The sequence below is a fragment of the Acomys russatus genome, chromosome 27 (assembly GCF_903995435.1).
Source record: "Acomys russatus chromosome 27, mAcoRus1.1, whole genome shotgun sequence".
Lineage (NCBI taxonomy): Eukaryota > Metazoa > Chordata > Mammalia > Rodentia > Muridae > Acomys > Acomys russatus.
Genome location: NC_067163.1, coordinates 16,530,815 through 16,555,246, shown reverse-complemented (window position 1 = coordinate 16,555,246; position 24,432 = coordinate 16,530,815). Strand labels below are relative to the sequence as shown.

Below are 24,432 nucleotides of genomic sequence, written 5' to 3'. Positions count from 1 at the left end.
AGGTGGTCCTGGGTGGTCTAAGGAAGCAGGCTGGCCAGGCAGTGGTGGCACACACCTTTAGTACTAGCACTAGGGAGGGAGAGGCAGTACCTATATACTGAGTTCAAGACAGCCAGAGCTTAAAAAACAAAACCCCAAATAAAGCAAGCTGACTAAGCATGGCCTCCGCTTCAGCTCCTGCCTTGGGCCCTTGTGTAACCTCCTTCCACAGTGGACTAAAACTGTTAGCCGAAATAATCCTTTTCCTCCCCAGGTTGCTAACTAAGACACAATAAAGTCATGAAAGCACCTTAGAAACAATGTTTTGTCACCTGACTTCCACAGGTCTGAGCACACATGTCCTTACCCCTACACAAAAACAAAGAGAAAAATCCCAAAAATATGACTTCAACCCTAGAAATGAATGGTTGTTACTTATTCACAGGCATGTGGTGGCAGCCATCTTCCTGTGTAGTGCTTCAGACGGTGGCCATGTGCTTGCCTTCTAATGCTGCTCATATCATTTTTATATCCCACATGGCACCTGTGGCATGCCACTATATCTTGAAGTAAAGCTGCTATCGTCACTATAATCACACATGTTTAATAGCCTGTAGCTGGTGGTGAGGGTGATAATTAGGAATAAGAAATGGCAATGATCTAAAATGAAGTATGCTTTTGCTCTTTACCTTTTATTTTGTTTTGTTTTTTATTTATTTATTTTTATCTTATGTACATTGATGTTTTGCCTGCATGTATATCTCTGTGAGGGTGTCAGATCTTGGAGTTACAGACAGTTGTGAGCTGCCGTGTGGGTGCTGGGAACTGAGCCCAGGTGCTCTGGAAGAGCAGTCAGTGCTCTTAACCACTGAACCATCTTTCCAGCCCCCAAGACTTTTATTTAAGTAATTACATTTACAGGAAGCTGAAAGATGCCAAGTCTTTGTACTGTTCCTTCAGATTCCTCCAATGGTTGCACCTTACAGAATTTTAACAGTATTAACACTAGAAAACTGGTGTTGGTACACACACCTCACTCAGACACCGAGTCCTGTCACCACACAACCATGTTCACAATTGCATCTGCACCACCGGATGTCTTGAGTTTTTCTTGGATGGCCATACCCATCCTCCATCATTTCGGCACTTTGGCTTTCTAACCTTTGCCAAACTAATCCATCAGTATAATTTTGCCGTTCAAGGATATTGTATAAATGAATTTGTATAATATATAATCTTTTGAGACTTAAAAAAATAATTTATTAAATTTTATTTTATGTGCATTGGTGTCATATCCCTTGGAACTGCGATTACTAATAGTTGTGAGCTGCCATGTGGGTGCTGGGAATTGAACTCAGGTCCTTTGGAAGAGCAGATAGTACTCTTAACCACTGAGCTATCTCTCCAGCTCAGAGATTTTTTTTTTTTAATTTGGTTTTTAAAATTATTTATTTACTTTAAGTGTGCTGATGTCCTGACTGTATGTATGGCTGTGCACACATGCATGTCTGGTGCCCTCTGAGGCCTGAAGAGGGTGTCAGACGCTTAGAACTGGCATTACAGATGGTTGTGAGCTGCCACATGGCCACTGGAAAGCAAACCATGGTCTGCCTGCCTTTGCGTGCCTAATGCTAGAGTTAAAGGCTTAAGGGCAGCATGCACCACTACCCCCCTCCACAGTTGGTTTCACTGATAAGAGCCTCAGGAGAGTTTCAGATGCTCTAAAAGCTGAGGTTCACTATCTGAATAGTAGGATTTACTAGAGATTTCAATTTTTCTTTTTTTAATTATTTATTTATTTCATATACATTGGTGTTTACTTGCATACATGTCATGCAAGAGTGTCAGATCCTCTGGAGCTGGAGTTACAGACAGCTGTGAGCTGCCAGGTGGGTGCTGGGAATTGAACCCGGGTCCTCTGGAAGAGCTGCCTGTGCTCTTAACCACTGAGCTATTTCTCTAGCCCTCTATTTTTCTTTTAAGCTATTTGGCTTTAAAATATTTCTCCAACTAGTATCTTTTCCTTATGCTAGAAAATCATGTGAAAAACTGTCTCAAGGTATAAAAACAAAAATATAGAGCTAGAGATGGCTCAGAGGATAAAAGCACTGTCTGTTCTTCCAAGGTCCTGAGTTCGGTTCCCAGGAACCACATGGTGGCTCATCCATCTTTAATGAGATCTGATGCCCTCTTCTGGCCTGCTGGCTCACATGCAGGCAGAACACTGTATACATAATAAATAATCTTTTAAAAAAGAAGTTATAAAGTTATATTATCGCAACTGCTTCTAGCACTCTTGCACACAGCCCGAGGCCTGTAACAAGCTCTGACTACACAGACAATGGACTAGTATCACCGTGTGTGTTAATGATTCAGTGACCCCCGCAGCAGCGTTCTGGGTTAGTTCTGCCTGTGTCATCCACTTTATTATTTTACTTCTCTAACATGTTTATCTATCATGAAAAGCAACAACTAGAAAGTATGTTTGAATTGTCTCACTTAGTAATTTCAAAAAGAAATTCAAATACAGAAACATCAGTACCCCATCTATTTAAAGCTCATCAAATAATGCTGTTTACATGCATTTTATTATCCTTTTCTACTCCTTTACTCAACAAGTGCCAAATTGTGACAAGTCTCACAATTTTGCCGTAAGTGGCTACGCTGCTCATCACTGTGTCAGGACGCTACTGCCGCACCCTGAGAGACCAAAGGCGGGCACTGGGCTGTCCTACTCTTGAGGCCGCCGTATTACCTTCTTAATGCTTCTTTTGGTTCTGAGGCCCCAGCCTCTCCGCTCAGTTTTGATGACCTCCGCGTCGGGGTAGATCCTCTTTGTAAAACACTGGTTCTGACAGCGATGCCCAGCAGGACACACCTGCGGGTGACACTCATACTGCGACATTCGGTTCAGACACTGCGACTCCAGGCCACACGGGTTTTCATCCCCAGGCTTGCAGTTACATCGGGGAATCTCTGACAGGTCAGCCACCTGGATCTGCACCTTTCCTATCACTTTGTTAACCTAGGGGGCAACAGAGCAAGAGAAATGGGGTACCGGTGAGTAACCTGAACTGAAACTTTATCTTAGTTTCTCCTGAATGAATGAGGAATAACTATGCCTATTTACTAGACAGAACTGTTGAAGCCTGATGCTAGCTCTTACTTGTTTTTTAGATAGCCACAGGCTGATAGAAATTTAATACCCGAAATTAAGAGAAAATAAGCAATCTGTGAAGCCGAGGAAAAGGAAGGCTAAAGATCTATGTCTGATTGTAGGATGCTCTGGTAGAAACAGAACACAATTTCATGTAAGCCATGGTTCCCAGGTCTAAGTAGGCCACTGACGCCGCCACAGGAGCTGCTGGCTTAACCAGGAGAGGCTGGCCGTCAGGGACCATCCTGCAGCCAGAGGCCTTTAGCCACCAGGGAGGGCGAGCTCACCTTGATGTGTTTGTAAGGAGGGGGTTTTCTTGATGTTTTCTCCATCTCCAAAGCCTCCTTACTCTCCCGCTGGGCTTTCAACTCCTGGAAACGTTTTGCAGCTTCTTCCAGTGCTGACAAGTAGAGCAAGCAAGCCATTACCAAAGGGCAGGCATCCCATGACGGTAGGAGCTTAGTTCTGATGCTCTGCATCTGGCCTGAGGTTCACTGTTTAAAATCATTCTGGAAATCACCAGTCACTTCCATTACAGAGCTGATAGTAACTTAGGACACAACCCATCAAACACTATGATTTGTGCATGCCTCAGAGCAGAGGTCGTACATCAGTGACAAAGAGGACTTGTGTGCCCTATCCTAGACTTTTACTCACAAAGGTAGACTACAGTCACGCTGCCACAGTTCTACACTCCTCCTACTTGTTTGTGGCAAGGGAGCTTCACTTGATTAAAAGATACTTCAAACACAGCACAGAGTTCCATGTTTTATGCATCTCAAACCTTGCCCTGATGTCATGGCAAGTTTATGGATGCAAAATCATGATGCCTGGTGAACTTCATGTGCAAACAAGAAATAACGCGCTGGAATGTCAGTTCTGAGTCACCCTAAGCATGGTCCAACTCACCTTTTTTGAAGGTCTTGTTAATGCTAGTCTGTCCCTCAGCAAAGTGTTTATCACCTTCAACATAAGGGAACACTCTGCCTTGGTGTACCCAATAGTAGTCATGAGAACCAAAGAAGAACACAGGGAAGTCCCCCAAGTCATGCTTAAGGCTCTGGATGTTCAGCGGCACAGACCTGGGACTGCAGATCTCTGCAGGCCACCATCTGAAAACAAAAGCGAGAAAGTGAAAGAAAAAAAAAAATCACAGTCTTAATAGATTGGAAGGCAAAAAAGTGGTTCATATTTTGCAAGAGTCATTCAAATTCTAAAACACACAGATTACAATCTGCTCATTTAGAAACTAGAAATGAGCCGGGTGTGGTGCCACTTGCCTTTAATCCCAGGCAGATCTCTGTGAGTTTGAGACCAGCCTGGTCAATATAGTGAGTTCTAGGATAGTCAGAACTACATAGTGAGGTCCTGTCTCAGTCCCCCCGCCAACCACCACCACCAAAAAACTATTGATGAATTAACAAAATAGAGAATATAGGCTAAACAAAGCCTTATGTAGTTTCTTTCTTTAAAAGATAACATTAAAATTTATAAAATATGTATTATGAACATATATGACTATATCTATGACATATATATGTGACTGTCTAATAAGGACAGCTTTGGAACTGGGATGTTAACTAATGTGAGTCCAGCCCATTTAACAGTAGAAACTCACTTTCCCAATCCTGACAAATTACCATCTTCCCAGGTAGAGAAGATTGTCCTTTAAGGAATGAAGGACTGTTTCTAGCAGTCCCAGGGACTTGTGTACTCTTTCCACTGCAGGAGTAAAGAAGAAGCAGTACACGCAAATCAAATCTTGACGCTAATCATCCAGGGAAAATGCTTCTTGAGCTCATGTACCATGCTGTCCATCAGCCAGCTTTTCAGAATCAATCCATCTTAATAAACGCAGGGTGGGGGTAGGAAAAAATATGTCCTCTTATGATCTTGTTACTGAGTCTATTAACATGTATTTCCCCCAAATGTTAAGAATGCATCTGTAGGGCAGGGTAGGATGGGCCACACCCGTAGTTACAGTACTGTGAAAGCTGAGCTACAGCATCATGAGTGACAGGTTAACCCGTAGAGAATCTGTCCTCGTAAAGCCAAACAGGGGGTGGGCGGCGGCATGACAACACAACCACTACATTGTATCTAAATCTACACTTCAAATTCACGCACACGCACCCATGCACGCACGCATGCACATACACAAAAATAGATGGCTCAAGGAGTGAAGGTATCACCGACAGACAACCTGGATCTAACCCTGGGACCCACAGGTGGAAAGAGACTCCTCCTGCAAGATGTCCCCTGACCTTCACATGCACACTGTGGCACACGTGTGCACACACACAGACACACGTAATAATTTTTAAGATTTATTTTTATGTGTATGAGTGTTTTGCCTACCCTATGTATGTGCCCTTTGTGTGTGCCAGGTGTCTGTGGAGGTCAGGAGAGGGCCTCGAACACTGAGGAAAGGAAGTTTCAGACAGTTGTGAGTGCCATGTGGGTACTTGGTACTTGGAATTGAACCTGCATCCTCTGCAAAAACAAGTTGGTGTTCTTACTGCTGCTGAGCTGTCTCTCCAGCTCCCACTTAAAAATAAAACAAAGAAAACTCTGCATCAACAAAGCCAGGAGCACTGCCAGTACTAGTAGTCTCACCTACTTGAGAGGCAGGGGCAGGAGGATCACCTAAGCCAAGAGGTTACCCAGGGAGATTCTACCCTACCTCCTAAAAGAAAAAAATACTGTAAAAGCATGGAAACATACTGTTTATGTTTAATATGCTCTTTAAACTCAACTGTTCATACATACACAACATTTACAGTACAGCCAGGTACAGTGGCATATGCCTGTAATCCTACCACTTGCGGAGGCAGAGGCAGGTGGGTCTCGGTAAGTTTAAGGCCAGCCTGGTCTACAAAGCCCAGTCCAGAAGAGCCAAGGCTACACAGAGAAACCCTATCTTGACATCACCCCCCACCCCCCGCAATTTATATTTTCTTTACAATTCCAACAGAATTCTATTGTGCTGTCATGGCCTGATATGGTGGCGCACACCTTTAGTCCCAGCCCTTGGGAGGCAGAGGCAGGTGGATCTCTCTAAGTTTGAGGTCAGTCATCTATTTATATAGTGAGCCCTGTCTTTAAAAAAAAAAGGGGGGGGGGGAGTCAAGCTTTAGATTATAAGAACAAACAAAGTACTCTCTTTGCACACAATTTAGGATTACTTGAACACAATGGGCCTGGTTTAGAATAAAACTCACCGTGTGGCAGCACACGCTTTTAATCCTAGCACTCCAGAGGCAGGGATAGGTAGATATCTCTTAGTTTGATACCAGCCTGGTCTACAAAGCAAGTTCCAGGGCTGGAACATAGAAAAACTCTGTCTTAACAAACAAACAACAAATCAAACAGATCTATTTTGATAAGGCTATAACCTCTTGATCTCACTAGAAATTAGAAATCAAGGGGATGGAGAGATGGCTCAGGGCTTAAGAGCACTTATTTCAAGACCACTCATTACTCTCCCACAAGACCTGTGCTCACTTTCTAGCACTCACATGGCAGTTCACAAGGAATTCCACCTCAGGAGAGCTGATATCCTTTCTAGCTTCCACAGGCAAGCACACACATGATGTGTAGACACACAGCTTCCACAGGCAAGCACACACATGATACATAGACACACAGCTTCCACAGGCAAGCACACACATGATACATAGACACACAGCTTCCACAGGCAAGCACATACATGATACATAGACACACAGCTTCCACGGGCAAGCACCCACATAATATGTAGACATATAGGCATCCATACACACAAATTAAGTAAATAACTGTTTAGAAAAAGAAATTTAAAAATTAGTATAAAACTAAGAAACAAAGAAAGTATCTCCACTCTCCATGCAAATCCTTTCATTAGAAAATTTACTAGTACATAATTCATTAGTATAAAATAATTCTCAGAAACTAAGAACAAAAGTAAAAAATCCACTCTCAAAGAAAAGGCAAACAAAAACAAAAATCCAAGAGCAACATAACCTTTCCAATCCCCTAAAAATCTAGACCCAACCCGATGTCTGTCAACCCTTCTCTTCAGGGAGCTGAGCCTGTCTCTCTGCCTGTGTGCAAATGCACAGCATGCAGGTTATGGGCTCCTTTGGAACAGTACTGCTTCCTATTGGTCCTTGGAAAACTTGCCTGTAATTTCCCAACTTGACCCAAACAATCTGTTTGTAATGCAGTGTCTTGCCAGCTTTGCAGTCGTTGCAGGTCCAGCAGCCTTCTGGCATGGCTATGTTCAGGCATTCCGGGTGGAAGGAAGCAGGGCACGATTCACAGCAGAGCAGTGTCCCACCTTGAAACAAACAGACAGCCTTAATAACTGAAGAAAGGCAAAAGAGGAAAGAACAAAGAGGAGAAAGTTCTCTCTTAAGCACATCAGACTTTATTAAAATAGGAAAAACAAAGGGACTGAGTCATATCCAGAGTGATAGATTAAAACAAGAAACAAATGAAAGAGCTAGTTTTAAAGACTTCAAAGGCTAGAAACATGGACTTTTGAGTAGGACCCAAAGCACCCTGTGCTCCTTTAGAATATGAGCAGCTGGGGAAGTGGGTGTCAGCTAGCTAAAACATCACAAGAGATATAGAAACTCTTTAGCCCAAGTAGATCTGAAAATAGGTTTTCAAACAAATAGCTTTCTTTTGCTCTTTAGAGCTAATTAATAAGTCGATCAGTACTGATTTTCTTCTTACAATACAAAAGTGGGACGCAGACGGAGACAGGCAGGCACATCACCATGACTCCTCAGTGAAAACAGTCAGTCTGGCTACACAGCAGTGGTTTGTAACTGCTTTATCACATGGGGCCCTTTTTAATTATGACCCACATTTTCAAAATCATACCAGCCAAAAATAAACCTCTATTCAATCTTAACAAATTTCTTCCATCTTTTTTTGAGATGGTATCTTGCTATGTAGCTCACACCTCCCACTGGTGACCTTCTTGACTGTCTGTCTCCCAAGTGCTGGGACTGTATTCATGCACCACCATGCCATGCCTCAGCTCTGTACTGACCAAAGAAATACAAGACTGCTAGAGACTATGATCCAAAAGCAAAACAAGCATTGTCATGCTGAATGGTCAGTCAGACCCACACATACACTCACAGAGCCCTCCCTATGTTGTAGGAAAGTGTAAATTTCCAAAAATATGTTAAATTTTCCTTTGTATGTCTTTCCTAAAGAACCACTGTCTTATAGCACAGAACTAAGTAATTCTCGGTGCAGAATGAAGTACTACCATATAACACATGTCCTCTTAGGTTCTACTAAGCCCTCTCTTCCTGAAACCGAAACAGGTGCAACAAACAATAATACTTTAAATGAAAACAAATAAAAATTGGGGAGGTAGGGTGGTTCGGTTTTTCTGTTATATATATCAACAAATAACAGGAAAGTTAACCACTAAAGACAAAGGAATACACTCCCATGGACAAGTCAGTTCTACAACCACCAAGTAAACAGACACGGGCAACAGATTCAGAGCCTTCTATCAAATTACACGCTCCAACATTTTAAAGATTTCCAGAACTCTTGTCTGCCTGCACTTTCAAACCTAACTGCTACATGAAAACAAAAGGAAACCCTACATACAACAGTGATGGACCAAAGAACTGTATTTCCTCTGCCAACTTTTAGTCATTATTTTTTTTTTCCCTTCAACTATAGGTATCAGTGGGGATTAACTGATTAATTTCCAGCTGCTTAGATGTTTTTGTTTTGGGTTTTGTTTGTTTGCTTTTTGTTTTTCAAGACAGGGTTTCTCTGTGTAGCCTTATCTATCCTGGAACTAGCTCTGTAGGCCAGACTGGCCTCAAATTCAAAAGATCCTCCTGCCTCTGGCTCATGAGTGCTGGGACTGAAGGCGTGCACCACCACCAGGCTCTGCTTAAATGTTTTAAGTCCATTGTAAGCGAACGATCAAGAGCAGGTGCGCCTTGCAGACAGCTTTAGAGGACATGTGATGGTTAGCACCACCGTGCAAGTCGAGCTGGCCATGTTTAGTGTTAATGTAAACAGTCCTAAATTTTCAGTCTTATTTCAGAGGAAATACAGAGCAGGAATCAGTGAAAACTGTCATGTTAGAGATGTCCAAAGTACACAAGAATATAGAAAAAAATGAAAACATGAATGGTCTACCTTGGTGTTATGCAAGAAAACCAAACCAAACAAAAATCAAAACAAAATAAAACAAAAAACAAACAAACAAACAAAAACCCTGTTTTGCAGATACAAGGGAGGAAATTTATCATTCAAGCTAAGCAGAGGGCTCAAAATAATTTCAATTGATGTCAAGGTTAATATTGAATGCTGGAAACAAAACAACAACTGAGTTAATCCAATTTTATAAATGTACTGACAGACTAATTCTATCTTGTTGAGGAGTAATGCAGGCCTCTGCCCACCTTCTGGAAGCATATGGCATTACTAGTGAGGCAATGCAGGCTGACCGTAGCAGAAAGCACACACCCACCATCAGGCCAGTCCTCTCTCAATACTCCTGGTAGGCTCTGATCACCTTGCTCAGATATCACTTCTTCCAGATCAAACAGGCAGCACAACTTACAAACACTAACAACAACCTACTTTAAAATGCACACATGGTATATTAGATATAAGTGATGGTTTGTTCTTTGTCAATCCTGAACTTGAATCAGAGTAAGCAAAGGTCTATCCACACCTTCCAAACTCTCTGACATCTCCTCTGGGATAATAATCCCCCAAATCAAACAGGAAGTCACTATCTGCTTATCACAAGCAGGCTCCAGCGAGCTAACACAGATAAAGCTTCCTACCACAGGGCTGCCTTTCACTTCTATGGTCAGGGGTATGCCCTCAACCCCAGCCTCCCTCCAATGGAAAGGGCACTTGTTTTCATAGCCTCTTAACTACATATTTAAGAAATAAAATAATAGAATATGTTCTGGAAACAATCTTTTTCAGTATCGGTTGCCTTGGCTTTCTCTTCTAATAGCCTTTCTTGCAATTCAGCTTATGGGTGACGAGAAACTACACAATGACTATTCTAGTCTAATGTGAATGACAGTTCTGCATCGAGCAAATGAGAAATAGCCTTTAAGTTATCTTTTACGTTGAATAAAATTCTAGTCTTTATATTTTAAACACCTACAACTTTGAGTGTGTGAAAACTGACTCAGGGAGAAACGTAAAAATTTGTGATGACAGAATTATTTTAAGCCCTTTTTGGTAATTGTGTGGTCATGTGAAGACAGAGTCATAACCACCAAGGCAGAATCCACCAAAAGCAACAGGCAGTGCTTGACAGGCATACACCACCCCCCATCACTTAAAGAGAAAGAGAGCAAAGGAAAGTGCAAATAAAAACAAGAGATAAACTAGTTTAATTATTACCTTTCTCACATTTCGTTTTGGAAGCTGACGAAGAAGGAATCATAGGTAATTTCATCAACTCAGCACGGTTTGATTCATTCAGTAGGTAGTGGGATTTATAGGCATATGAACTGAACATGGGGTCTGAATGGTCCTGAACTATCAGCCCTATATGAAACAAACAGAAAGAGATGAGCTGTGATGAAACTACCCATGATTCCATGAGGGGAAAAAAATCAGCACCTATTATATGCCTTACAGTTAGGGATGGAGTGTGTGAAAATGAAGGAGCCCTACTTTCCTGAGCTTTACTGAAAAAGTGCAGACTATTTCAGGTTTGTTTTAGGGGTTTTGATTTTGTTTCCTTGCCATTACAGAAAGTGATTACCATCTTAAATAGTTACAGAAAGTTAATTTGATCCACCAGCATATCAATCCTTTTTGGAAGAAAATACAAGGTCCACGGTAACGCCCTGGCTCCCAGTACCTCCAGCTGAGCTTATAATGCAGCTGTACTCCACTGTCTACTGATGTTAGCTCTCTGTTGGTCACTAGTCTGCAAGGGTTAGGAGTTTATAGTATGAGTCACAACAGTGTCATGCAGTGGCCACTCTAGAAGGATCACCATTGATGGCTTCCTATGGGTGTCACCTTCATTTGATGCTGCCCTCCACTGAGATGGGTTCGAGAAATGTCCGAACTAGGTGACTGTTGAAATTATTTTTATAAAACAGTGTTTGTTTCTTTTAGCTTATTTCTAAATCCACTATCACACAAATAATTGAGATTCTTTTATAATGCAAGGCTTCACAACATAATCTGAGCAGTTTAAGTATCCTGCTACTAACACAGGAATTTTCTAAGAAAAGTTATGCAATGTCAAAAAAAAAAAAAAATACATTTAGGTGGTATGAAAGAAAGAAAGAAAGAAAGAAAGAAAGAAAGAAAGAAAATAGACTTTTAAAATGAGGAAAGTCTGGCACAAAAATTGTCAGAGTAGCCATCAATGACTGGTCCAACTTGAGACCCATGCCAAGAGAGGGAGCCTACTCCTGACACGGCCCGGGAGCCAGGACCCACAGGCTGGATAGCCCAGAGACCTAGGACAGAACCAAATACAAACAGAAAAAAGAAAGAAAGAAAGAAAGAAAAAAAAAAGTCAATGAAACGACTCCTAAAGATACTCTACTGTACTGTAGAGTGGAGTCTAACATAATTGCCATCAGGATACTTTATCCAACAACTGACGGAAGTAGATGCAGAGACCCACAGGCAAACATTAGGCAGAGCTCAGGGAACCCCATGGAAGATGGGGAGAAAGATGTAGGAGCCAGAGGGATCAAGGACACCAGGAGAACATGGCCCACAGAATCACCTAACCAGGGCTCATAGGGCTAACAGAGACTGAAGTGACAATCACGCAGCCTGTACGGGTCTGACCTAGGCCCTCTGCATGTATGTATAGTTACACAGCTTGGTGTACTTGTGTGGCTCCTAACAGTGGGAGCGGTGGCTGTCTCAGATTTTTTTCCTGCTCTAGGGTCCTTTTCCTCCTACTGGGTTAACTCTTCCAGGCTTCTTATGAGGAGAGGTGCCTAATCTTATTGCAACTTGATAAGCCATGTTTGGTTGGTCTCCCTGGGAGGCCTGCTCTTTTCTGAAGGGAAATGGAGGGGGGTGGATCTTGGAGAGAGGGTATGGGGCGGGGGGTAAGAGGGGAGGAGGGAGGGGAACTGGTAGGGGTGTCATATATGAGAGAATAATTTTTTAAAAGGCTTTAAATAGCTAACTAACTATTTAAACATAAAACTATCTGTAAAGCTATACACTAAAGGGAATAAAACATAAAAACTCTACTAATGGTTATTATAAATTCTATCACCTAATTGTTTTTTTTTTAAATGAGGAAAGTCAAGTAGAAGAATCTCTCCAGTCATCCAGTCTGTGCCCTAGGTAAATAATTCAACCTAGGTTTTGGCTATCTTATATAAAACAGGAAATACTTCCTAAGGTTACTATGGAAATTCTTTCAAACTGTTTCTATTAGAGTATGATTTACATATGTAAAATAAACTATTATTACAACTAAAATAAAAAGAAAACCCTAACCTATCAGCTCCATTACAAAGAGAGGTATAGGATGGTAAGGTTTTTTTGTTTGTTTGTTTTAACATAGCGCTCAAGATGCATAAAAATTTAAATAATATAAACTACATTCAAAGAAATCTCAGGCTGGGCGTGGTGGCACATGCCTTTAATCCCAGCACTTGGGAGGCAGAGGCAGGTGGATCACTCTGAGTTCACGGCCAGCCTGGTCTACAAAGGGAGTCCAGGACAGCCAAAGGCTACACAAAGAGATCCTGTCTCGAAAAACAAACAAACAAACAAATCTCAATATTTTCTATGGTGTTTCAAGTTGGCTGGGGATAGGTATGAAGCCTCTAAAATATTTCTAAACCTTTCATTCCCTAAGAATTAGCTTCTCGCTGTGAGTTCGAGGCCAGCCTGGCCTACAAAGAGAGTCCAGAACAGCCAAGGCTACACAGAGAGACCCTGTCTTGAAAAACAAAAACAAAACAACAACAACAACAACAACAAATTAGCTTTGTGACTTTATTTTTTAATTAATGAATTAGTGTGTGCTTTTGAGCATGTGTATACACATATGCAAATTGAGGCCAGAGGACAACTTGTAGTACAGGTTCTTTCCTTCCACTGAGTGCGCTCTGGGAGAAGCACCAGGCTGTTTAGCTTGGCAGTAGCAACTTTACCCACTGAGCAACCTCAATGGTCCTAGCCTAATGATTTTAAACATCTAGTAGCTAAGAACTAAGAAAAAAAATACTATATGAGGATGGAAAAAACATCTTAATAAGATTAGAAAGATACAAAATAAGCTACATTTTCTACTACTAAATTATAAGTTTTTTAAATGTATTTATTATTTATGTATACAGTGCTCTGCATGCATGTACTCCTGCAAGCCAGAAGAGGGCACCATATCGCACTACAGATGGTTATGAGCTACCATGTGGTTGCTGGGAATTGAACGCAGGACCTTTGGAAGAGCAGGCAGCACTCTTACCCACTGAGCCATCTCTCTAGCCCCTAAATTATAAGTTATTAAAGTGGAGTTTTTTGGATGTGAATTTACTATAGTTAGTCTATTTAGAAATAGGTATCCTTAATGTTTACAAGATTACATATTTGTACTTTTTCTTTCTTTTTGGCTTTTTTGACAGAAGGTACTGTTATGCAGCTCAAGCTATCCTGTAAATCACATGTAGACCAGGCTGTCCTGGAAATCACAGATATCCCCCTGCCTCTGCTTCTTAAGTGCTGGGCTTAAAGGTGTGTACCACCACACCTGGTTTACATACTTTAAAAGACTTTGGCTTAAACCCTTTCAAACCTGAAACATCTGATATGTTTAGACTAAATTTTTGCAAATACTGTAAGAGAAAATGAAGTTTTATTCTAATACAAAGAAAATTTGCTATGCAGTTAAAATATGTAGGAATTCATTGCACGGGCTTTTAGATGAAGTATAGACAGATATAGAGAGACTCTGATTCTGAGTGATGGGACTCTGTCCAACAGACATCTCCTAAAGCACTTAGGTTAATGGGTATTATCAGTTTAATTCACAAAGTGACAGACATCTCTGTAAGTATACATTTTCTACATGTCCTAAGTTGAAAAAAAAAAAAGTTTTAAAGAGCAATCAATTAAAAGAAAAAAAGCAAAATAGCTAGGTGTAATGGTGCATGACTTTAATCCCAGCACCTGGGAGGCAGAGGCCAGCCTGGTGTAAATAGCGAGTTCTAGACCAGCCAAAGCTACATACTAAGACCCTGTCTCAGGAAACAAACGAACAACAAAACTAAGCAATTTATTAAATGAAACAGCACAAAAATATTGGTTAAAATAACTGACTGAACTGCACCTAGAGTATACTCCAAAGTAAGCAAACATATAATATAAATTGGCATCTTTTATATACTGTTATGAAGGGTATAGAAAAGCCAGAAGAGAAAAGGCTGGGAAAGCAACAAGGACCTCGTGCCATCAGGCTCTCACTGTTACTGATTTGTCTGAATGTCTCTAGCACTATATATCTAATTTACAGTTCCATAGTGTGAGGTTGGAGAGATGGCTCAGAGGTTAAGAGCACTGGTTTTCTTGCAGAGGACCCAGGATTGATTTCCAGCATCCACATGACAGCTCACAACCAACTTTAACTCCAGTTCCAGGGTATCTGGTGACCTCTTATGGCCTGTGGGCACTGCACACACATGCTTCAGGTACACATACAAAGAGCCCTTTGTGATCACCACTCTATTCAGTAACTTTTTCTTTATCATTTGCCTATCTGACCCTCTAATCTCTTCTGTCACTATAAGGTGGCAATGTGCACGTTGGTATCTTGGCAGAACTCTCACAGGCCTCAGAGCAGGGCGACTGGGACTGCTCCAGCTTCAGGCTGCGAGCAGGAGGAGTGGGAGAGCACTTGCCTAGCATCAGCCCCTGGGCTCAGTCTCCAGACCACAAGCCAACTAGCCAACCTTCGCATACGTGTTTAGGAAACTGAGGTAGGTAGAAATCCTCAGTGTAAGGAGCCTCGCTGGCTACAGAGGGACTGACCACACAAGCTGCTAATACACAAATGTTTGCTAACTGCCTATCTCTTCTTCTAAGGTGTGTGTGTGTGTATTAAGTTGGCATGGTAAATAAAATAGCTACAGTTGCTTCCTCTTTCTCTCAAACCAGGCGGCCTCAGCAGTGAAGAACACAATGCAGCCATGGCCAAGATTAAGGCTTGGGAGGAAGAAGGAGGAGCTGCTCAGCAACTGGACAATCTGAAGGTGGAGCTGTCTCAGCTTCGGGTGGCCAAGGTGACAGGTGACACTGTGTCCAAGCTCTCCATCACCCATGTCCTCACTGTCATTAACAAGACTCAAAAAGAAAGCCTTGGGAAACTCTACAAGGGCAAGAAGTACAAGCCTCTGGACCTGCGGCCCAAGAAGACTAGAGCCATGCGCCGCCGGCTCACAAAGCAGGGCTCATCAAGCACGGCTCACCAAGCACGAGGAGAAGATAAAGACCAAGAAGAAGCAGTGGAAGGAGCGGCTGCACCCGCTGCACAAAAATATGCAGTCAAGGCCTGAGGTGGCAATGACAAAGTTCAAGACTAGCCAAAAAAAAAAAAAAAAAAGAAGAAGAAGAAGGAGGAGGAAGAGGAAGAGGAGGAGGAGGAGGAGAAGAGGAAGAGAAGGAAGAGGAGGAGAAGAGGAGGAGGAGGAGAGGAAAAGGAAGAGGAAGAGAAGAAGGAGAAAGCATTTATAATGATTACTAAACCAAAAAGAAAAAATAATTATAATACAGCCAAGATAAAGATGAACAGCTTGTATCACAGTCAACAAAGTTATATGTAACATGTGTTGGTTGGATGAGAATGGCCCTCATAGGCTCATGTGTTTGAATGTTTGGTCCCCAGTTGGTGGTACTGCTTGGGAAGGGTTAGGAGGTGTGGCCTAGGAGAAGCGTGTCACTGAGGTAAGCTTTGAGGTTTCAAGAATTCAAGCCAGGCCCCGTTTGTGTTCTCTCTGCCTCGTGGTGGTTGGCTCAATGTGGAAGCTTTGAGCTACTGCTCCAGTACCAAAGCTGCCTGCTGCTATGCTCCCTGACATGATGGTGGAGCATCTCCTAAGTAAGTGCTTTCTCTCACAAGCACAAGCTGCCTTGGTCACTGTTTCTTCATAGGACTAGAACAGTTAATTAAGATGAAAGGTGGTAACAGAGAGTGGTCGGTATAATGTCACAGGCTTGGTTGTGCTGGGTTTTGGATGAGGAAAGCAAGGTTGAATGCTGTACATCCTAGTGGTAGGATCAATGTGGACTTATGGAGGTATCCGAGGTGAAGGGTATTAAGCAAGTGGCTTAGAGACTGTTCTTGTGATATTTTGAAAATAATGTGGTTGCCCTTGTCTAAGAACCTGCTGAGGCTAAATTGAAGAGTTTTGGATTAATGTCACTGGCAGAAATTTCAAGACAACCTAGTGCTGACTGTGTACTGTGGTTGTTGGTCATTACTCTTGTAGAGATCTACAAGGAAAGTGAACAAGCAAGGGGAAAAAAGGAAAACAAAAGGTACAGTTTAAAAAATTGTGCAATTAGAGGAAAAGCAGAGCACAAGGAAACCATGTTAGAGCCAAATCTCCTGCTAACAGAGATGAGAAGTTTAAAGAAAGGCCTGACTGAATGCAATAAAGGAAGTTGTGCCCTCCGGCAAGACCCCCCTCAGCTAAGCTTCTACTTTGTAAAAAGGAGAGTCCTAAGGAATCTGCTTCTGAACAAAGTAAAGCTTACTCAACAGTTCACGCAAATGGAATTCAAGAGGGGGGCCAGGCCCCATCCCAAGCAGAGTAGCAGAACCCCATAGCACCCCCTACATGGTTCTGGCTTTAGAGGCAAGAATACACAAGTAAAGCCCAGGTATGTGACAGGGAGTTGCTGCATGGAGGTCCAGAGAGGCCACTGTGTGAAACTGAAGCCTGGATTGTACTGAAGATCCCAAGACGTGAGCGATGCGGGAGCTCTGGGATGTCTGCCAAAGAGAGCTGCACACAGTGTAGAAGCAGTCCACGAGAGAGAATTGTGCTGCAGGCAACAAAGCTGGAAGGAGTGAGAGACCTGAAGAGCCCTTTGACCTCAGATGCAGACATGGAGATGCAGAATTTGAGGTTTGCCCTGCTGGGTTTCGGTCTTGCTTTGGTATAGTATTTCCTCACTATGTTCCTTTTCCTTCCTTTTGGAATGGTGATGTATATTCCATGCCACTGTATGCTGGAAGGAGTATGAAATTTGCTTTTTGATTTTACAGAGGTTACAATTAAGAGTGTCCCTTGAGTCTCAGAAGAGACTTTGGTGGTCTGAAAATGTAAATGACCCCCCCAGAGGCTCATATGTTTGAATGCTTGATCTCCAGTTGATAGACTGTTTGGAAAGAATTAGGAGGTATGGCCTTGTTGGAGGAGGTGTGTCACTGTAGGTTTCCAAAGCCCAAGCCATTCCAGTTGGCTTGCTCTCTGCCTTGTGGTTGTTGTTGCAACATGTAAGCTCTCAGCTACTGCTCCAGCTCCAAGCCTGCTAGCTGCCATGCTTCCCACCACGATGGTCATGGACTAATCCTCTGAAACTGTAAGTAAGCTCCCAATTAAATGCTTTCTTTTATAAATTGCTTTGGTCATGGCATTTTGTCACAGCAATAAAGAGTAAAACAGGTTTGTTAATGCCATCCTCCTCTGGTATTCCAAAGGACACAATGCTGTTTTCAGTTTATCAATTTCACGCATGTGGCTAACCCTACATGGCTGCTCTTAACTAAACTAGCACACGTCTTTTCGTGGCTGTGTCTCATCAGGCCCTCAATGATGAAAACACACAACAACTGAGAAATGTGCTAGCTTTGCTTTCCACATGACATTCCCATCGGCTGGCAATGACAATGCAGGAAGGATCCATTTTAAGTAGAAGACTGAAGAGAATAATCTTTCAATTAGTCAAAGTATTAAAAAGAAAAACTAACCAAGAACTTACTACGCAGCCTTAGCTGGCCTGGAACTTGCTATGTGGACCAGACTTACCTAAAGTCACTGAGATCCTCCTGCCTCTGCCTCTCCAATGCTAGGATTAAAGGTGTGCACCACCACACCCAGCTTAAGGTATCTTTTAAATGCAGATGTTAGCTTAGCTTGTGGGAAAATTAATATTCTCACTATACAGATGTCTGCTTGAAATGTTCTCTCTTAGTAATATAGATAACAGGATGGAGTCAGCACTCATTGGGACATAGTACCACGAGACAGCTGGAGTTTTCTCCAATGCAGAGACACATTTAAATGGAGAAATATGTCAGTGAAGTCAGAACAAGGAAATAAAACAGTTGACACTCACCTCTGGCACAAACGAAACAAAAGCCTACGTTTACAGCAGCAGAATGGCTACTCCGTTTGGAATGGTTACTACAGATGAGAATGTGGGAAGACACAGATACGCTTCCAGCAGCAACACATGCATCTCCAAAGTGATAGGCGACTGGACATCTCAAGCACCTCATCATCCGGCCTGTGTGAAGACAGGTCAAGAAGCAAGCTACAGCAAGCTGGCTATGCATTGGGAGTAGGGCTCCCCGTGTCATGTACAATTGCTTACAGTCACTACAAAATGCTAGGCTGACGCTGTCATTCCTATGTGTCAGAGTCCCTAGACTCAAGCCTAACAGTCACTTAGGGATCCGCCAAAGGAATCAGGGTCTACTTCAAATACTGTATCTACACCTAAGAAGGTTGTAGTGTAGTCTGAACATCCAGAATTACTTCTCAGTATCTGAATAGACACACGCTCCGCCTAACTGATCAGCTCTGTGGCTCAGCTTTTTAAACTTGGAGACAGACAGAGAAGCCTGACACTGCCGACAACAGCGTGCTGAACACACTACTCACGCTGCGCGCTCACACACTTTGTCCCTTCTTTGGCTTTGGTTACCTTTGCTCGCTTTGTGGATGTCTTTCTCCAGAGAGCAGGAAAAGCAACAATGCTGGGGACAGCGGAATCCTTTTGACTCAAAGATGGCAGTGGGGAATTTTCGGACACAGGCTTCATGATAAAACTTTCCACACACATTTACAGAGCAACGCTTCACATCCTTACCAGACATTTTACATGAAAAACATGGGTGCTGCCCTAGAAAATTGGTTAAAAAGACAAAACAAAAATGGTTAAATAAAATCGGATTAAAGCATATTCCATTTCACTCATTAAATTATTCAAAGTGTTGGGATTAGGCCTTGGGTGTGCTAGGCAAGTACTCTAAAGACCGAGCTCCAGTCCAGCACTTGGTTTTCTGAGATAAGACTTTTTATGTACCCCAGATCAGCCCGAAACTTGCCATCCTCCTGCTTCAGTCTCCTTCATGCTCACATTACAGGTGTGGGCCTCTACAGAAGCTAAATATTCTTTTATGAAGTAGCTACAGATCTCAAAAAGCTGCTCTTAAGAGAAGCTATTATTCTTCAGAGTGGAGAGATGCAGTGGTCATGAGCACTTGCTGTTTTTCCAGAGGATCTGTGTTTGAATCTCATCACCCTCATGGCAGCTCACAACCATCTATAATTCTAGTTCCAGGGCGTTCAACACCCTCTCTAGCCTCCGTGGGCACCAGGCATGTTCATGGAGCACAAGCATACATGCAGACAAAACAGCCATACACATAAAATGAATTTTTTACAATGTAAAAGCATGGCTAAGTTAAAATCATAAAACTAAAATTCTCAGCACTTCAAAGATGAAGGACAGAGGTATCAGGAATTCAAGACTAGCCCGGGTTACACAATACCTGTCTTAGGCTCCTCACCCAAAGCCAGACTTCTACAACTTGTAAACAAAACAAAACAAAATAAAAAAACCCAAAACCCCCCTCCTTACCCACCTGCTGTGTGTATGTGTGTGTGTGTGTGTGTACACATGTGTATACACTAGATGTGGAGATTGACAGGAGTCTTCCTGAATAGCTCTCCATCTTATTTTTAGAGGCAGAGTCTCTCTCTGGCAAGCCTCAGGGATCTTCCTATCTCTCCTCCCCAGTACTGGGATTACAGGCATGCAGCCATACCCAACTTTTACAAGGATACTTGGAATCAAGTTCATGTCCTCATGTTTACACAGAAACTATTTTATTGACGGAGTCATCTCCTCAGATCTCTCCCTAGTAAAAATATTCCTTAAAAATGAAGTGAAATCAGTATTGATTGAGGGCACTAACCAAACCTGGTTCTTTGAGAAAAATGAACAAATTTAAATCTCTGGTTTGAATGATACAAATGAAAGAGGAAAAACGTTCCAATATTGTATCAGAAATGAAAAACAAGATACTACAATAATTCTACAAATATTAACAAGATTATAAGTGGGGCTGGAGAGATAGTTCAGTGGTTAAGAGCACTGGCTGCTCTTTCAGAGGACACAGGCAACCACATGGCAGCTTGAAACTGTCTGTAACTCTAGTTCCAGGGGACCTGACACCCCGCCCTGGGCATATATGCAGGCAGAATGCCAATGCACATGAAAAAAAAAAACTGTTAAAATGTATAAGTAAATTCCTAGCTATTTACAAAATTATAAGGATATTACTGTACTTTTGCTAATTTGAAATTTTGTATCGATGGGTAAATTCCTAGAAAAAGAGAACTTACCAACACTGGAACAAAGAGTTTGAACTTAGTTCCCAGCTGGCTGAGCCATTTGGGAGGGATTAGGAGGTGTGGCCTTGTTGGAGGATGGGCTTTGAGGTTTCAAAAGCCCATGCCATTCCTGGTTAGCTCTCTCTCCTCCTTCATAATTGTCTCAACATGTAAGCTCTCAGCTACTGCTCTAGCCCCATGCGGGACCTGGGGACCTGTTGCTATGCTCCTCACCACAGTGGCTATGGGCTTACCCTCTGAAAATTTAAGTTCCCAATAAACTCTTTCTTCTGTAAGTTACCTAACTAAGACAACTAGCTATGCTATTTCAGACTAACCAACTACATTCTGTTTCCCTTGAATCTAAACAGAATCATGGCTATGTTAGAGAAGAAACACAAACCAGCATGTTTCTTTGTACACGATGAGAGGCGTAGGGACATATATAGTGAGAGAATAAAGAATGATAAATACCAAGTTAAAAAAATTTAATAGCAGGCCTGGTGTAGTGGGGAGGCAGAGGCAGGTGGATTCCTCTGAGTTTAAGGCCAGCTTATTATTCTACATAGTGAAATCTAGGACAGCCAGGTCTATATAGTGAGACCCTGTCTTTAAGAAAAACAAAGTTAAGCTGGGCAGTAGTGGCGCACACCATTAATCCCAACATTTGGGAGGCAGAGACAAGTGGATCGCTGTGAGTTCAAGGCAAGCCTGGTCTACAAAGCCAGTCCAGGACAGTTAAGGCTACACAGAGAAACCCTGTCTCAAAAATCAAAAAAAGTTAAAAAAAAAAAAAAAGCATTATTTTCCACTAAATATGTAAAAATATTTAGTTTTATTATAATCATATTTATAGTTATTATAAATATTTCCTATAATCATAGTTAAAAAGTTTCCATCAATAGTTGAAGTCTACTAAAGGACTTTAAACCTGCTTATTAAGCACGCATGCATACATAAATCTTAAACTCAAATGAAAAACAATCTGACCCACATACTCAACAAAGAAAACAAATTTATCTTGCTTTTCTTGGTCATGGACATGTTGTAAGAGGAAGTTTGGACTGCTTTTGACCTTGGAAAGCTTACTACTGGATGAGGTCTTGGCCTGCTGAAATACCTCTGGGAGGGGAGGCACGCTGGCTTAGCCATGAAAGAGTGAGGCATGGGAGACGTCAGCACTGCTTGTGTGTTCTCCTCCCCCACCTTCCACAGCACAGCTCACCTGTCTCACACTCCTCACAGATGAACCTGCCCTCGGGAACTGCAGTTAGCCCCAGGCACTCCAAGTGAAAGTGTCTGCAGCACTCCCCCTCACAGGAAACCAGCGAGTCACCAGCATTTTCACAGATCTGTAAGGGCAAGAAAGCAGCAATCCTCAGGCTCAAGCATCAGAGCTGACCAGGGTGCCTGCTGGAGGACAGGCCACTGGCTATTCTAATATTCTGGAAGTGCTAAAAAGGGACCCAAGAATTTGCATTTTTCTTTTCTTTTCCTCTGTGAAGCCCTATATTTGGTTCCAGCACCTACATGGAGCTCACACAACCATCTGTACCTCCAGTTCCTTCCTCTAAACTCCTCAGACACCATGCAAGCATGTGGTACATATACTCTCGTGCAGGCAAAACATAAAATTGAATAATTCAAACAAAATGGAAAGGAAATAGGTAGCTGGGCATGGTGCCTCAAACAAGCCCAAAGTTAGCTAGGTCTACATGGCCAGTTTCAGAGCAGACAAAACTAAACTAAACTGTCTCAAAACTAAACAATAAAAACCCAAGACAGACTGACACTTGTATCTGAATGACAAGTATTTCAATTCAGGTTGGGGGAACCACAAATAGCATTCAGACCAACAGCTTTAAAGCAATGTTATAGAAGTGGTGGTGGTGGTGGTGGTGGTGGTAGTAAAATACAGGAAATGGAGATACTGCTGGTAGAATTGGATCACATGTTTATAAGTAGCCACCTGCCTACCTGACACACAGTGTCCTTCTTACTCATTCCAGTGCCTCTCCGTGACAAACTTGAGTCCACTGACTGAGCATCAGAAGCATCTGCATCAGCAGCAGTTGAGGGGCTATCTGCTTGTCTTCCAAAGCCTACCTATTTGGAAAACAGCACATGATAAAGAACCAATTCCCGTAGACACAATGCAAAACCTGGCGAAACTGACTTGGGTCTATCTTGACACAGCCAACCTGCCTTTCTTCCTTCCTTCAACCCACAGCCAGCCTGCCTGCCTGCCTTCTTTCAGCCTAGGAATGCTATGTATATGTCACCTGGGAGAAACTGCAGCTAATATTTAGAAAGCAACAATAACAAAATTCCTCTGTAATGTAAGAAATCTACAACTAAGTTAATAACAAAAGAGATTTTTTTCCCCCTAGCCAAGCTACACCTTAACCTCAGCACTGGGGAGGCTGAGGCAACAGGTGTCTGTGATTTCCATGCCAGCCATCCAGGGTTACATAGTGAGGCCTTGTCTCAAAAACATTTTTTCCTAAGAGTTTTGCCTTTGTCTTGTTTTTGTTATTATAATTGAAGGTCTCACAATGTAGCTCTGCTGTCCTGGAACTTTCTATGCACCCCAGGCCTGGCCTTATAATTCAAGAGATCTGCCTGCCTCTACCTTCTGAGCACTAGGACTAGAGGCATGTGCCACCATGCCTGGCCCTTAATTTTTTTTTTTTTTAAACAAAAGCTGACCACCACCACGGGAAACACTTCATTTGGATGGGCCTAGAGCGTTAGAAGCTTGGCTATCCTACATTCTCCTACAATGAACCCTGAAAGCTTGTCTAGACGTTCCGGCAGGCGAGTACAGCTACTCATGTATATACCCTTGACCATGGCTTTCCTTTATGGGGAAGGTCACTCTCTTCCACTTTTGGAGAGTTGCATATGGAGCTCATATGAAGAAGGGACAACCTACCCAGAGAGGGAATTACCATAGGGACCAGAGCTAGGTGATAGTCAGTTCACCCTTCATCCTCCTATGAGAATGTTTGCATTTCCCCGATTTCTCCCAGGGAAGTATACTACTGTAGCTGGTAAAGCAAGAAAGCAGTCTGCCCAGACTCCAGCACACACTTACCTGCAGATCACTCAGTCCCCTGGAATCGGAGTCAGATGTGTCTCTGTATGCGGAATTAGTTGTTTCTGCATCAGTTGAGGCGCGACTCCTTTTCTTTAGAGGCTTACAGGAATCTGAAATCTCGCTGGCACCTTAACACAACACACTGAAATTAATCCTAAAATAATATTTAGGGTGACTGTTTTCATTCCTTTTAAAGGAGAGTATTTTCTTTCCCCAAACTCATCTTAAGTGTGTTGGGGGCAATTCACAGCTCTCTGTAGCAGCCAGAGAGGTTGCCAGCCAAAACTTCATAAGCTTCTGACTTCCTGGCAGTTAGTGATTAAATTCACAGCTTCTCTATAAGAACATTAAATTCAGTTCTGCTCTATCGCTATTTTCACCAACAGAGCCCAAGTTCCAATCTAGACATCAATTTTATCAAAACTGAAGGACAGCCAATTGATCTGGAACAATTCAGAGAACCATTCAATTTTATAGGGGAAGACATGAAACCCAACACAGAATAGTTTACAGATACGGCTGTAGAGACATCTCCATCTTGTTTTATTAGGGATGTGACAAATCTTTGATTTGTATTC

The 24,432-nt window shown here is 42.3% G+C and overlaps 1 protein-coding gene and 1 pseudogene across 5 annotated transcripts in view; one reads left to right on the top strand and one right to left on the bottom strand.

Annotated features, from left to right (window-relative positions):
* Positions 1 to 24,432, bottom strand: part of Nsd3 (nuclear receptor binding SET domain protein 3) — a 114,936-nt gene that overhangs the window by 8,014 nt on the left and 82,490 nt on the right. For 4 of the 5 annotated variants that reach the window (XM_051169846.1, XM_051169845.1, XM_051169844.1 and 1 more), the window contains 10 exons: positions 23,852 to 23,982; positions 22,732 to 22,860; positions 21,980 to 22,106; positions 19,061 to 19,258; positions 18,470 to 18,640; positions 10,535 to 10,681; positions 7,298 to 7,454; positions 4,046 to 4,248; positions 3,424 to 3,536; positions 2,735 to 3,004 (listed from right to left, as the gene is read on the bottom strand). In XM_051169846.1, the coding sequence (XP_051025803.1) occupies positions 2,735 to 3,004; positions 3,424 to 3,536; positions 4,046 to 4,248; positions 7,298 to 7,454; positions 10,535 to 10,681; positions 18,470 to 18,640; positions 19,061 to 19,258; positions 21,980 to 22,106; positions 22,732 to 22,860; positions 23,852 to 23,982 (1,646 nt within the window). The remainder of the gene's footprint in view (positions 1 to 2,734; positions 3,005 to 3,423; positions 3,537 to 4,045; positions 4,249 to 7,297; positions 7,455 to 10,534; positions 10,682 to 18,469; positions 18,641 to 19,060; positions 19,259 to 21,979; positions 22,107 to 22,731; positions 22,861 to 23,851; positions 23,983 to 24,432) is intronic. The other variant, XM_051169847.1, reaches the window with a different exon arrangement.
* On the top strand, positions 15,290 to 15,681 carry LOC127210172 (60S ribosomal protein L35-like; annotated as a pseudogene).